The sequence below is a fragment of the Vairimorpha necatrix genome, chromosome 2 (assembly GCF_036630325.1).
Source record: "Vairimorpha necatrix chromosome 2, complete sequence".
NCBI lineage: Eukaryota > Fungi > Microsporidia > Nosematidae > Vairimorpha > Vairimorpha necatrix.
In genome coordinates, this window is record NC_088817.1 from 573,552 (window position 1) to 590,061 (window position 16,510).

Sequence of the window (16,510 nt, forward strand, 5' to 3'; positions counted from 1 at the left end):
AGGTGCTATATTGGCCCAGGTCGACAAGGGAGTCAAGGTCCCAATCGCATTTGCTTCAAGAAGTCTAAATCCTCCCGAAAGAAATTATTCAATAAGTGAAAAAGAATGTCTAGCTATGCTATGGGGAATGGAACATTTTAAATACTATCTATATGGAAAGGAATTTACTGCCATTACAGATCATAAGGCCCTGGAAGCACTTAACAAAGGAGAAATTAAATCTCTGAGAATCCACAGATGGCTAGATCGACTTAGCAACTTTATATTTAAAGTGATTTATAGAAAAGGTGAAGAAATGTCACACGTGGACGCTCTTAGTAGGAGCTTTGAAGGAAAAGAAAATATTGTTAACGAAGTGAAGGAAAGTGAACCTATATCAGAACAAGAAAAAATTAAATTAATATTCGAAAAGCATAAAGAAATGCTACATAGAGGTGCAAAAACAATTATTTATAATTTAGAAAACGAATATAAATGGCCTAATATCAAATCGCTAACCAAAAAGGCAATAGCTGACTGTACCATATGTAAGATGTATAATCCGAAGAAAAACAAAAAATTTATATTCGTAACAGCGTATTATCCAGGCGAAAAGGTGGGAATAGACATTATAGGTCCTATAGACAAAAATTATATAATAACAGGATTAGATTACTACACCAGAAAGGGATTTGCTAAGTGTATTAACGATAGGTCTGGACAAAAAATAGCCCAATTTATAATGGAAATTAATAAAGAGTTACAAATTAAAACTCTTGTTTTGGATTGCTCAAAAGAAAATTTAAGCAACTGTGTTAAAAATGTTGCAAATACAAATGATATCAAGTTACACTACACGACACCATTCCATCATCAATCGAACGGAAGAGTGGAAAGGTTTAATAGAACTCTACAAGAGATGGTATATAAAAACGAAAGTGACAAGTTTTTAAAAACAAAAGTAAAGAAAGCTATTCTAATTTATAATAATTCTTATCACGTAGGGTTGGGATGTACACCAAACGAAGCCTTAGATAAAGAATATGCAGAAACGGTTAAAAAAACACAATTTAACAATATATTAAATTATTCAAAAGCAACAGAGAAATTGCCGAAGGAAGAGGTCTTTACTGTTGGGAATACGGTTTTAATAAAGAACGAAAACGTGACAAAGGGAAAACCGAGATATTGGAAAAAGGGTTGTATCTTAAGTAAATTGGAAGAATTCATATTGCATAAAAATTGGCACCAAGTCTTACAAAAGACATGCTTCGCAACTAAAAAGACTTGTGGACGAGGAGCTAATTCTATAAGGGGAGGGATGTTGATTATAAATAATAAAATAAATAAATCCCTATTCAATGATAAATCCTTATATAAACAACAACCTAGAATAAAAATTTGATAAGTTTTAAGCAAAATTAATTTTATAATACTTCAAATGAAGAATTTATTGTGTTTTATCCGGATAAACCAAGGTATTTTTTAAGCCACCATGACGAATGGAAAAACGTATTAGTGGGGTTGAACAATGAAAATAAATGGTATGAGACATTCATTTGAGGCTGATGCGTTATTTACGTAATTGCAAAATAAATTAAAAAGACTACTATTTGTGGATACCAAATATTGATATTTTATAGAATTGTGAGGATTAAACTTTCCGATACAGTTGGCCAACGAAGTAATAAAACCAACACAGCAGTCAACTTAGAGAAACAAAATAAACATAAAGCTTGTTTAATATTGAGAATTTAAAGAACCAAACATAGACAGAGTCTTCAGTATATGTCAATAAATATGTACATATGTTAAATGCTTTTGTTCTTGTTTTTGATATCATCGAAACATTTTTAGAGATGTAAATTGGGAATTTGCATCCAAAATAGTCAAATGATATTTATCTAACATTTTTTTCATGATGCTTAAATCAAACAAATGTCTTTTAGCAAATAAAACAACAAATAAATACTCGTATAATCAAATTTATGAATTTCTATCAAGTTAACATTTTAATTTTGTGTTTTGCTATATTTATAAAAGTTTGTGTTGAGTCATATTTTTTGATAAATCAATCTGTCTAAAATTACATAATAAAAGATAAATAACGTACTTAAATATATATGACATGTTTGTAGAACATTATTAATGAAATCGTTGTAGAAAACCACAGCGAGATATGCTTATTATTATCAACACAAAAAAAAACTTGCAACTTATTTCAAATACTTTTTTGATAATATTTCGCTGCAACACAATTTTTAGGCTAAATTGAATTATAATAAATTTGCATACAAGAACGATTTATTTGATATTAATGACAAAATCCTAAACTATAATTTTGTGCATAGATAAAGGAATATACAATTTATTGTTTTTCTTTAAAATTATTTATCAATATCTATCCCATGTTTTTGTTTGCTGTTATATTAAAAGACACAATTTGCTCATTTTATTGTGATGAAGTATATTCGCAAAGTCAAAATAGGATTTATTTTCAAGATGAAACTTTTATTGGTGAAAATAATCTGGGTAACAACGATTATGTAAGAATTTCGAGTAATAGAGACAATGAAAAAATAGATGAAAATATCAAAACACCTCAAGATTTTTATGTTGACCGAATCAATGATACAAACAATTTCGAAGGATACAAAGAGGCGGTACGTTACAAAAAATGTCAAATATTGCCTGATTTAATTGATATGGAAATTACCAAGCTTAATAATAAGGCAATATTAACACGTCAACTTCAACAATTGAGTGGTATTTTATCTAGAATAAAAGAGGAATGCCAATTACATTTTAGAAAAAAACCAGATTATGCTGTAAATATTATTTTTAACAAAATTGATTCTCATGAAATTTCTAAACTAAGACATTATTTTGGAAATTTCTTTTTATATTATAGGCATATAGTATCTTATCATATATTTAATATCGAGAAAAATCTCACAAAAATAAAATTTCCCGATAAAGAACTTATCCTGTTGATTTTAAAATTTGTTGATAGTGTTTTTAGTTTTTTATTACTAAAAAAAGACAACATAAAGATTAAAACGTGTTCTTTGTTTTTGTTTTATAAGTATTCATTGGCCAATTGGAAAATTATCATGGTCATGAATACTATAAACTTACCAGATCTTATAGATTCAGCTTTTAAATATTATATTAGTCAAATTAACATAGCTAACAATCCTGAAAAAAAAATATTAGAAGATTTTATCTTTTTAAAAAAGAAATTTGATCATATCTATGAGCAAAAAGAAATCTTAAGTTCACGTTTATATGAATTATGTCAAATAATCTCGAAATACCACATGGAGTTATTTTAATACATTATTTAGATTTATTTTCGTCGTCTTAAACATTATATTATAGTTTTTCTAAAAAAAAAACTAAATTTGAAACAAACTTATTTTTGAGCGCATAAAGATATTTTGAAATATTATTTCGTTGTTCGTTTAATTCTATTTAGTTTTTATCCAACTTCATACGTCTAATTTACAGTATAGCTATTTGTTTTGAATGTTATATAATTATTTTTTATTTATTTTTACTATTACATAAATTTATATTAATAATAATTAAATAATATTTAAAAAAGACTATTGTTGAAAAAATCTTTACAATATTTAATATATGATCATTAAATCCCGTTATATAAATATTAATTATTTAAGTATTTAGTAAATGTACGCGGCAATAAAATATAAAATAAATATAACGGTATCCAGTAAAAGCTTAGCATAAATTTTTTTTTGTATTGTTGATTACAGAAATATCAAAATTGCAATTTATAATTACAGCTCGTCACGAATGTTAATTTATTTATATTTTGATACTTTTAATAATAATTTATTAAAATCTACTTAGCTTATTATTTTTTCATAAGTCTTAGTGTGCCAGTTTGCCACTTATTTCGAATACCTTCCTCTGATTTTTGCTTATGCCTCTTAATAGTGACTTATCAAATGTCAACTCAAGAGTTTAAAAGCATTCTTCTGTTTTATGTATCAATTCATTCGATAGATTAATTAAAAGAATCTAGACACAATAATTATCTTAATATACCGAAGATTTTTTGAATTTGTTAGAAAACCCACGAAGAGCATCAAAGCTATAGATCTAGCTCTTATAATTGGGCATTTTTATGTAAAATTGTTTTTTAAAAAATATTATAAATTTATATACTTTACATATGTAAAAAATACAACTATATTTTGTTTTTATACTGAAATTTTAACAAAAAAATTGAAGATAATAAATCTTACATACTTAATAATGTCTAATAATTGTAATAAACAATAATGATCGGACACTATGACAGAAATTTACAATATATTTTTACTTAAAAAAGTTTGGAGATTTTAAATAAGAAATATAATTTATTCGGGTATAATATCTTACTTACTAATTACTTGAAACAAGATGGACTTACAATCTCTTATGAACCCCCCGAGGTTCCCCTCCAAACTTCAAACATTCGCTCTCGAATACCCTTCCAGCCAGGTATTAAGCCCCGACTGATTGACATAGTTAGGTTTTAAAAGGGCATTTTAGGACCCTGTATGTATATATGCTTCCGTTCTGTATCTAATCGTAGCTCTTTGATAACCGCGGTTCTAAAATTAATTACTGTCACAGTTGGAAGCGGACGCAAGGTTAAAAAAATAAAAAAAAATTTCTTCGGTGAGGGACGAACCAGAGAAAAGAACAAATAAATGTTCGATTTTAATGACTGCCCTAAATTTGTCTAGAGTTTTAAGTAGAAATTTTTGTTTTGTTTTTATAATAATGGGAGGGAATAATTAAAGAAGGAGAAAAATAAGATAAACAAAATTTTAGTACTTTATTCATTAACAAGCAACCTTAGATCTCTAGTGCTTTTTTCTTCTATAAGAATCATTATTAACTTCTCTGCATAATTTTAATTTATTAAATTGTATTATGTCTGTTACAAGATAGTCTTCTGCATCTAAATGTTCATATAGAGAATGTCTTCTGGTATTGACGTTGTTGTCCAAATAAGGTCTTATAAGGACTCTATCTTTTAATTATAATTCTAAGAAATCATTTCTCGTACTTTTTTGCACCATTCTATCTGCAACAGTTTGTGTATGAATTCTAGCTGTATCATAATAAATTTAATTTAAAAAAGGTTTGTGTTATTCAGAGATATAGTTGTTGTATTGATTCATTAGTATTGAATCTAAAACACCTGATAAACTTTCTTCAGCGCGTTCTTCGTCCTCAATTCTTGTTCGTGATTTTCGCTATTAAACGAATCTAGAATACCAGTAATTTTAGACTCGTACATTATGTCCCTAATGAGTCTACCAAACATTAGAGAGAATGGTCTTTTTCTCGTAGTAGAGTGTCTTAAATTATGATATGACCATTTAACTTTTTCTTGTACCTTGATCCTTGACCCAAAATGTATTTTGTCCTGCGAGTAGATGCAATCATCCAATTTATTGTTTAATTGCATCGTTCTATCTTTCCTTTTATCCATGGTCATCTAGCTCTTCCCTTACGTGTCTTATTACATATTTCTGTCATAAATCGACGAGTACTCGATTAACAAACTCTCTGCCAACATCAGTATGAAGTATATAACAAGAAACCAAACGCTCTAAACAATGTTTTAAAAACATTCCCTACACTAATACTTGTTTTGTCAAGCAAAGGTACCATCCAACAAAATTTGGTATAAGAATCTACAATATTAATAACCATTTATATCCTTCATTGAGTTCGTGATATAGCCGGAGATCAATCAAATCTGCAACATATCTTTCCCTTGAATACTTTGCTACAATTGGTCTAATAATGGTCTAGTTACTAGTTTTGCTTTAATTGACATATATCACAGCTATTCAAAACTCCCTGGATACCTTTTGTAGGTTGCGTCATAGACTTTGTTTGCAATAATGGAAACAATCTGTTCCGTCTTGCATGTCCATTTAAGACAAGAATCAATTTTAAACGATGATCCTTAGTTATAAAGAATTTATGATCTATATAGACCTACTTTAAATCGCACCGTGAGCTCTGTGATGACATTTATCACATCTTCAAAAAGGATAATTTTTTTTGCTTCTTTCTTCAAAGCATCTCTTTCTTGTTTTTCTACATCCTTGTTGGAACAATACCAGTCTGTAAAAGAACAAAAATTTGTTGTTTTTTTTATTGTTATTTAATTTTATAATCAAATGTTTAAAATTAAAGAATTTTTATATACAAATTACAGATAAAAATATCGTTTTTTTTATTATTTTTTAATCTTCTCAGGTAAGCATTTTCCTGGCGTCCGCTCCAAAATTTTTTTTTTCTTTTGCAAGTAAGAGGCGGAAAGAACCCCTACATAGGGACCAGAGGGATTTGGGTGTGATCCTCATCCAAATGGTTCTGTGAGATTCTTACTCACTAAAACTATATCCATACAACTTGCCGATGCAGCAAGCTCCGCCGTATCCATTGGACTTTGGCTCCAGGAGAACACTTTCCATTTATACCTAAAATCGCGTCCGAGTGACCCCACAGCGGATATATTTAACGGGCATGGTTATCTATAAACCGAGGAGAGACATCATCGTACTGACTCAAAGGTCCCTACAATCATTCGTATTGCACACGGCTCCTTACTTGACCACATCCCCAGCCCAACGTTTTTATTGGGTTGCGTTGACCACCAGTCTCCTATTAGTTTCGGCCATCGTGTCACAGAATCTTGTAGGATAGGGTCCACGAGACTTTTTATTGCCCTACTTCGTCTAGTCTCTTAGTTAGCTCTAAGATCCCACTCTAGAGTGCACTAGCCATGGGCTCCAAAAAGGCCGTACCCATTAGATACTTTTATGTATCATTAAGTCTCCACAAGGGTGATACTGCTTTTTGGCTTTGAGGTGCATTTCTACACTATTTGCCAATCCCCTTGTGGCTGGACACACACAAGTTTCATTGAATCAATTTAATGATTATCGTGAATATTTTCATCATCTGAGTTGTTCCAACTACATCATAGAAAGTAGAAACAATTTTGGTGTCCTGGAAATTGAACCCAGCCCTCCTAACAGGTTTCTTTTCACTAAGTTTGTAACCTTTTCAAGTAAGCATTTCTCCTGGCGTCCGCTCCGAACTGTGAAAGTTACTATTCCATTTTAAGTCATTATTAAGAAATAATTTTCGGTTTGACTTTGCAGAGACAAGCCACGGGATTTAAGCAAGTTGTATTTATGTTCGTTTCTGTTTATAACGCATGAAGGTTGGCAAAGCTTGTGATCCCAACCTCAACATCGACCACTTTTTTCTCAATTTGTCCACGATTTATATATCGGTCTTGTTATCTTCATTTCTACATGACCGTTTGGAAATCGCTGTAGAAAAATGATCGCTTGGAGAAAATGAACCCGCATTGAAAATTTAAAAAGACCCCCTCATAAAGAAATGACAAAATTGGTAAGAACAAAATTTGCAAAAAGAGAGTGTTTGAGAATATGGAAATAATTAAAGTTCTTCTTTAAATTGAATAATGCAGAACCAGTGTGTGCTTTACTTTTCTTGTGTCTAGTAGAATTGCGGCTATTCTCCCGAAGAGATACAACACCATGTATTACCAGTTCCATTGTAATCATTATCAATGACAGCATATGATGCCACATTAGACAAATCACTGGTAAAAGCACAGGACTATGTGTTACGTCGTCACTTTCGTAAATTTTAACGAATCCGAGACTCAATACCATACAAATTGAGAGTTTTGGGCTTCTTTTCAATAAAATATGTGGTCTAGACATGAAACCAGCCAGGATGAACACTAAGAGCACCTTTTACTCCTCCTCTAGTCTTATCGAATGCCGAAAAATCGACCTATTAATCATGATCTTTTATTATCTAAAATAAATTGCCAATTCTTTTTTTACATTTATTTTTATTTTTCCCTTTTTTTAAATTTTGAAAGCGGGTTCCAAACGGTCATGTACCAAACTTTCATTTTAGAAAGATAATGATTGCTCATTAAATACTCTATCATATAACACTTCACATCTAAATTTCCATCAAATGCATCATAAGCATTTAAATTTTTCGGTGTTTTACTTTACATAAAAAAATATCAATCAATATCATAAATGTATCTTAATATATTTCTATAATAATCTTATGTCATGATTATTTTTAGTGACGAGGTTTCCTTATTTTGACGTAGATAATACGATAAAATAACCATCAGATGTACGAATATTTTAATAAATTTTTAATCTAGTGCAATAATATCATGTAATAAAGGTCGATTTTTGTGTAATTTTTTTTGATTTATAGTAAATTTTTTACAACAAGATAAATATATAGGAAAAATCGATATTTATAGAAATTTCCAATTATATATATACAATTACGATTATGTACATTCCAAAATAAAATTTATTTACATACATTGCCCATGTTTTTATTTATTTATTTGTTAAGATGTTCTAGTCACACTTTTTTTTACAATGAAGTCATCCAACATCTGGATATCAATAATCAAACAAACTTTTTTTTTACACAAAAAATCAAAGAAAATCTACAATTCGAATCAATTTCAGGAAATAGAGACCATATCAGCAATGAAAAGGAGGCATATACGCCGATTGGTGAAATATTTGAACGTCATATCAATAATTACAATTTACAAGAAATTGAAGAATCATTATGCGAAAATCACCCCCGCACAAATGTGGTCATCAACAACTATCAATCAACCCAAATATCTAATTGTCTATCACTAGACTCTCGACTTAAAGAAATGATGGATAAATTTAGACAAATTAAAAATGACTGTAAATTTTATTTTACAAAAAAACCGGGTTTTATCAAAAAAATTATTTTTAGTAAAATTGTAGTGCAAAAAATATCAAAACGTAGGCATTATCTGAGAAATTGTTTTTTGCGCTATTATGATAAAATAACATATTATACTACAACTATTAAAAAAAATATTATCAAATCAAATTTTCAAAACAAAGAAAAAGCAATTGAGGCTCTAGATTTTATTATAGATGTTACCAATTTTTTAATACCTTCAAAAAACAATTTACGTTTAGTCGATGATTCATTACTCTTATTATATAATTATTCCTTAGTTAATTGGAAAGTACTTATGATCTTAAATATTATTAATCTACCATCACTGATCAATTCGATAGAAAATTATTGTGAAAGTAGAATACATGAGGAACAACATAAGTATAATAATTTTTATAAGTTAAAATATAAGTTTATTTTTTTCTATGAACAAAAAGATGTGCTAAGCACCCAGTTGTTTGAGATATGCCAACTAATAGCGGAAACTTATAATAAATTGTGATATGATTTGGAAATATGATAATCATATTATTTTAAAGTTATTTGATGTACAAAAAATACAAAAGGATTTACTTTTCGAATGCCTAAATTATCATAACAAACAAAGAAACAGCTTTGTATTAAAATAAGCTCAAATTTTTAATAAAAGCCTTATTTAAAGAAGTATTTTTTTATTTTTGCAATTGTTTATAATCATATATATACAAAAAAAACATATATGTTGATTATAATAACTTCGTATTTTATGAATTCAAATCAACAGTAGAGTATTGATGCAATTAATCAATCACTTTTAAAATAAACCTATAAAGTATTCCATATGATGAAACACCGCATCGACTCAACGAAAGTAACGCTGAAGAAGAAAAATACCTTAAATATAGTTGTTCTCGCGGAGAATAATATTCAGGCAAAGAAAGAAAAAAAATATTTATCGCATAAATCAAATAATTTTTTGTATTATAAAAACTTTAATAGTCTTCGAATGTTTTATTTGTATTTTTTAACAAAATGATTTTTTTTGTAAAAAAGTAGAAGATAAATATATTTGCTCAACTACCAAAATATATTGATTGATCTACGTACGTAATATTTTAAATAAATTATAGCTCATTCTGTATATGTTTATACTTATGTAATAATACTTTATAATTTTATCATGAGAAAAAAATCAAAAAAGTAGCTTGCAATTTGAAAGTTCTTATTAAAAGTGTCTTTTTGAAAAAAAAACATTCATTATACATTTATAAAAGTCTAGAATCATTCCAATGTTTTCACGCGGGATGATGAGGTTACTAAATCAAAAGAAAAAACAAAAACAAGACAAAGTTTGATAGACGAATTATAGTAAAAATAATTATTTTGAGGTTATTGTAAATTGGTCTTTATTTGAAGGCAGAAACGAAATTGAGCGTAAGAAACCATTTTTTTAAGACAACATTAACAATAGATAAGAATAGCAGTAAGGGGTTTATAAACTTATTTACATAATATGTTATAATCAGTAATAATATTAAACCCTAATTATGTTAAGCACTTATATGGGGGCGATACCTAAAGAAGAGTTCACAAGAGAGGACTGTGGCCAAGTGGTCAGAAAGATGTTACAGGAGTTAGAGCGTATATTGTATGAATTGGATTTGAGAGATGTGGATAGAGAGAAATGGAAGAGTGAGCTGTTCAAGTTGGCTTCGATGGATTTAAAAGATTTTATTGTGAGAAATATCAAAAAGGAAGAAAATATTGAAGGAATAAGGAAGAAGCTATTGTTAAGGATTAAGGAAGTAGAGGAGGAAGAAAAGATATATGAGGAAATGAGAAAAACTATTTCTAGGACTATAAATGAAGAAATTAGTAGAGAACAACCAAGACAAAAATCGAGAGTACCGAGATGCTTCTATTGTGATAGACAAGGGCATAGGGTGTTTGAATGCAGACTGAAGATTAATAGAGATAATTATTATAAAAAGAATAACAAGGATAACAGTTGCAAAATGGAAGTAGGTAGTGAATCAGAGTCAAGTCAGGAGCGAGATTTTAGAAGATCAAAAAGAGGACTTAGAGTCAAATTTGAGAAAAATCAAAAAGAATATGCCGTTAAAGAGGAGTGTAAGAGAATCAGATTAAATTTAGATAAGTATGCTAAGAGTTTTGGAGAGGTTTTTAAGTTAGGAAAAGAGGAGATAAAATATTGTAAACTGGAAAAATGTAAAATTAATACTGAAGCGGGTATGAAGGTATTTAAAAAGGGACAAATGGTTCCGCAGGCGTTGATAAAAGATACAGAGCTACATCTAGAAGATTTATTAAAAAGGAAAGTGATAAGAGAGTCAAATTCAAGTTGGAGGAATCCTATAAGGTCAATCAGAAAGCCAAATGGTGAGATAAGACTGGTTAGTAATTTGATGGCATTGAACGATATTGTAGAAAAGGACGAGTATAGATTGTCTAACATAAGAGATGTTGTAAGAGCTACACAAGGTGCAAAATATATGACGGTTTTCGACTTAAAAGAGGCCTTCTATAGTATTGAGATAGAGGAGGAGGATAAACATAAGACGGCGTTTGATTTTAATGGCAAGGTTTATGAATGGAACTCTATGGTTATGGGATATAAGAATAGCCCGCAGATATTGCAGAGAATTATGGATAGGATTTTTAGAGATATGAAAGGCAAAGGAGTAGAGGTGTATATGGACGATATTGTGTTGTACAGCCGAACGATAGGAGAACACGAGCAATTAGTGAAAAGGGTATTAAATAGACTGAAGGAAAACAATATGAAGCTGAATGCAAATAAAGTTCAGTTTTGTCAACGGGAAGTTAAATTATTGGGAGTCACTTTAAATGGAGAAGATATAATACCGTCAGAGATAAAGAAAAATGAAGCCCTAGAGTTTCCGATACCAACATGCGTGTCAGATGTAAGAAGATTTTTAGGAATGACGGGTTGGTTCAGAGATTTTATTAAGAATTACGCTGGATTGACAGTTAGGTTGACAGATAGTTTAAAAGGGAAGAATGATAATTGGAAGTGGACGGATGATATGAAAAACGAGTTTAATAATTTAAAAGAAGTATTGAAAGGCCTAGGAAAGCTGCAAATAGCAGACTATGATAAAGAATTTTTGTTGAGGACTGACGCTAGTAATGTAGGCATGGGCGCAGTACTGTTACAGAAAAATAATCAAGGAGAATGGGTGCCAGTACAGTGGGCGTCTAAGAAGTTTACCGTTACGGAAGTTAATTATGGTATATCAGAAAAAGAAATGTACGCAGTTTTTTGGGGCGTTAAAAAGTTTGAATATGAATTAAGAGGCAGGAAATTTAGAATAGAAACTGATCATAAAGCGTTGGGCGAAATAAGAAACAAGCCCGACTTTAAGAATGCTAGAATTAATAGATGGGTCGAGAAGATTCAGGAATTTGATTTCGTGATAGAATATAGAACTCCAGAAAATATGGTCGTAGCCGATGCGCTAAGTAGGGTATATACAAAAGAAAAAGATGCAAAGAAAAAGAGAAATGAAACACGCCGTGATAGACAAAAAGAAGGGAAAAGAAATAAGCATGTAAAAATTGTAGAAGGTAAAGAATACTGGGTATTTGATAGTGGTAGAGAAGGCGAGATGCCTTTGGAACAAGACAGAGAGAGATTAATAATGGATTGTCATGTAAATTTGAGCCACAGAAGCAGAACAACGGTATATTATGAGTTGAGGAAACAGTATTATTGGCCAGGAATTAAGGATCAGATCGAAAAGGTCCTTAAGAATTGCGAGACTTGTCAGATTTTTAATAGAAAAACGAGTGGCGGTACTGATTTAGTGAACACGACAAGATATTTAGAGAAGGTTGGCTTAGATTTAATAGAATTTAGGGATGAGAAAGCGTTTATTGTTTTGGCAGTTGATTACTTTACAAGGAGATTATGGGGCAGAGTATTGAAGAGCAAGCACGCATCTGGAATTGCTGAATTTATCAAGGATTTGTGTAAACAGGGTAGAAAACCAGAGGAAATCATTACGGATAATGGTAAAGAGTTTTGCAACGAAAAAGTTACCGAGCTATGTAGAAATTTGGATATTAGTCATAGAAAGGTCAGCGTTGAGTCGCACAGAAGTAATGGAAGAGTAGAAAGAGTTATTAGAACTGTAAGAGATAGTATTTTAAAGAGCCAAAAAGAGAAATTCGAGAACAAGGTCTATGAAGCTATTGAGAAATATAATTTAAGTTTTCATGCTGGTATTAAGTGCACGCCAGTAGAAGCTTTAACCGATAATACAGGAAATGTTAGTATGGAGAATAGTCCAGAGGGAAAGTATGCGCAACAGTTCAAAAGTTGGTTTAGAGAAAAGTTCAAAAGGAACCAGATAGTTAGGGTTGCCAAGAATGAGAATTTAAAGGGATGTAGTAAGTATAGTAAGGGTCGATTTTTAGACATGGGAAGAGTGATTGAGCTATGTCCAGGGGATTCATATATAGTGAGATTAGAGAATGGAAGGTTGGTGAAAAAAAGGCATTATGATCTTAAGGGTGTAGGGGATTTAAAGTATGTTGAAGGAGACTAACCGTCTGGAGGGGGGATGTTATAATCAGTAATAATATTAAACCCCAATTATGTTAAGCACTTATATTATATTCGTTTTATAGAAAAAAAATAATAATCTAATCTCTTATGAAGGTTAAAAGTGTCTTATGATAAAGTATCTAAGAGAACAGGACAATCGGCAATTAATTTGAACAAAACGATTTTTATGCTTCTTTTACACGTCAAAACTAAAGCGTTTGAAAGTTTAGAATACCAGTGCCAGGGCCGCGTTTTAAAAGGAATATATATATAGTTGATAATTGGTACCATTATAAAAATTTGACTTTTCATCAAGAACGAAAATTTGAAAATCAGGAAACATTATATTTTACGATTGTAGATAATCAAATGTTAAAAAAAGTTAATATATAATATAGCATAAAAATAATTTAAGGTTAAATTTCTAAATTTTATTTTTATATCTTTCGATTTAATAGGATATACGTATTTTACAAGTCCATTTGAGAGCGGTTAAAATCTCTTATAACCGATTTCAAGTATATCTTATAGATAAATTTTTTAATAAAAATAATTTAAAAACTTATATTTATACTTAAAAAAGAAGAACTTTTATGTATCTGAGGTATTATGACCACATAACATCTTAATTCTTACAGTTTTTTTTTCATTTTTAAATATTTCCGTAATCTTTTTAAAAAATATTTTATTTTTGGGCCCTTTGAATTCCAAAGAGAGCAAAGCAAATGAAACTCTTTATTTTTAGACTTTTTAAAGCCTGCCAGAATAGACGGCAAAATAAATAGTCTTTTAAAATATTACATTAGAACAAGCCGCATCCCTGTGCAACACGCCAGTATGAATCTGTTCCATTAAGTTCATGATTACATTCATTAGTTAAGTGAAATTGTTTTAGAGGCTACAACCTAAGTAAAAGGGGGAAAACAAATCTGTTGGATACTTTATGGTAGAAACATTTTTTTTTACTTTCGTATTATTTTTTTGAATTTTAAAAATGTAAATGGGTTGTCTAGTTGGAATTTAGTGTACAATAGCTTTTTACTATGAAATAATCACATAACAATCCATAAATACAACAAAATATTAATTAAATGCATGTTTTAAATACCTTTTTAAAATCTAGATTTGGTGTAGTTTTTATATATGTAAATTTATATATACAAATTTCAGTTATAAGACTTCACGTAAAATATTATTTTCTCTTATTGTGACTTTCTGCTATTATTTGACATATTTTATATAAACGTGAGCTTAGAAAATCCTTTTGATTGTAGATGTAGCTCAATTTATTTTTTAAGAATACCAATTCGTCTAATATACAAGCTTCATTGCTAGTTTTGTTTGGCATTCTATTGTGGCAATAATTATAAGTATTTAATATCAAATCAGGTACGTTAATAATGTTCATCACCATAAGTATTTTCCAATTTACTAAAGAAAATTCATATAACAAGAGTAATGAATCATCATTTAACCGCAAACTGTTGATTTTTGGTTTTAAAAAATCGAAAACTGCTTTCACAAAGTGTAAGACAGACATTACATTACCACAATCAGAAAATTTTGTTTTTTCGATATTATCTGCGATATTTGCAATGTGATTTGATATTTTACGTTTGAAGTAAAGAAAAAATTTTGATATAAAATGTCTGTAATAAGAAATTTTCTTATTTTCTTGTCTGTTAAAGATAATCTTAATTTTGTTTTCTGGTACCTTACTGAAATATAACTGACATTCTTCAGTAATTCTATCTAATTTTTCTCTCATGTTGTAGAGTTGTTGCTCTAATGTTGTGTGGTTATCAACTTTATTCGATTTAAAGAGAACGTCGGGAGTAAAAAAATGTTTTATTGCACACGTTGATTTTTTATATTGCTCATAATCTCCACCATTAACTAAATATTCAAACAATTTTTCCATAGACGGATCTCTGTTTTCGTTAAGATCAATTTCATTATTTCCTTCAGATAATATTTTCATGATATTGATATTGTCGTTACTATTTTCTATATGATCTTGTCCACTTTTAAGATTAGTTTCATTTGTTTTGGCAGTGCAATGGAAACAATTTAACAAAGAAATAAACAAATACATGGGTTGTGTTTATGACTAAAATTATTTATTATAGTTTAATTTGTTTACGTGGGTTTTATTGTTTAATAATGTAAATTTTAAGGGTAAAAAATTCTTCTTTGTGTTTTTTTTTGTGTTTAAAACAAATATACTTTTTATAGGTCAATACATTTTTTACGAACATACTTTATATCTTTTCTATAATATTTAAATCATTAAAAACACAAAAATCTGAAATAGAAACATTATTTTATTGTTTTCATATAGAATTGTTCGATAAAAGTGTGTTTATTTTATTTGTCACTATTATATAAATTAAATATTATATATCTATCTCAGAATACGTAAGTTTAATTTTCGTTGTTATCGAAATGCATTGAGAGTGTAAAAAGTTTTGTTTGATTTAATGCTTTACACTATAAAAGCAATTCTTGACTCGACACTTGGTTAAGATTGAAAGACTTTATAATTTTTTTAAAATATGATGACATAGCCTTTGTATGATGTAAATAAATAAAGTACAATAATGTTTATACAACCAGCTTAGGTTTTTTTTAAATTGTTTCTTGAATTAATTTTGATGGTATTAATTGACTTTATAATATCTATATTTTAGATTCATAGGTTTTAAGAAGTTTTTTGTGAAAATACTGGTTTTTTATAAAATAAAATTGCTTAAAAACTTTTAAACACGTATATAAAATTTGAATATAATAATGAATAGAGTTATTAACTTTCTGTAAAACCTAGAAGTATATTTAATCTTTTTAGTAGCTTTTCGAAATTTTTTAGTACATATTGCGTTACAAACTAATCATAAGCATAAATGATATTTTTTACAAGTTTTTACGACTGCAAAAGACATTTTAAAAATTCATCATAAACCTTTTTTGACATTTCCCCGCCCAATGTTTTGATTATTATCGCATGATATCTTTAATTACATTGTACTAATCCATCGAGTTTTAATATATTCAGCATTATCTTAAGCATACTGAAAAAAGTAAAGAATATAATTTTTACATAATACAGGTTAGATA

The 16,510-nt window shown here is 29.0% G+C and overlaps 2 protein-coding genes across 2 annotated transcripts; one reads left to right on the forward strand and one right to left on the reverse strand.

Moving 5' to 3' along the window:
• Positions 1 to 2,387: 2,387 nt before the first annotated feature.
• Positions 2,388 to 3,314, forward strand: VNE69_02151 (uncharacterized protein; the record flags this gene model as incomplete). The annotated part of the gene is made up of 1 exon (XM_065472700.1): positions 2,388 to 3,314. The coding sequence occupies one exon, from the start codon at positions 2,388 to 2,390 to the stop codon at positions 3,312 to 3,314; it is 927 nt and encodes a 308-aa protein (XP_065328772.1).
• An 11,274-nt stretch (positions 3,315 to 14,588) lies between these two features.
• VNE69_02152 (putative SP-containing protein) lies at positions 14,589 to 15,491 on the reverse strand (the record flags this gene model as incomplete). Its single annotated transcript, XM_065472701.1, has 1 exon — positions 14,589 to 15,491. The coding sequence occupies one exon, from the start codon at positions 15,489 to 15,491 to the stop codon at positions 14,589 to 14,591; it is 903 nt and encodes a 300-aa protein (XP_065328773.1).
• Positions 15,492 to 16,510: the final 1,019 nt, after the last annotated feature.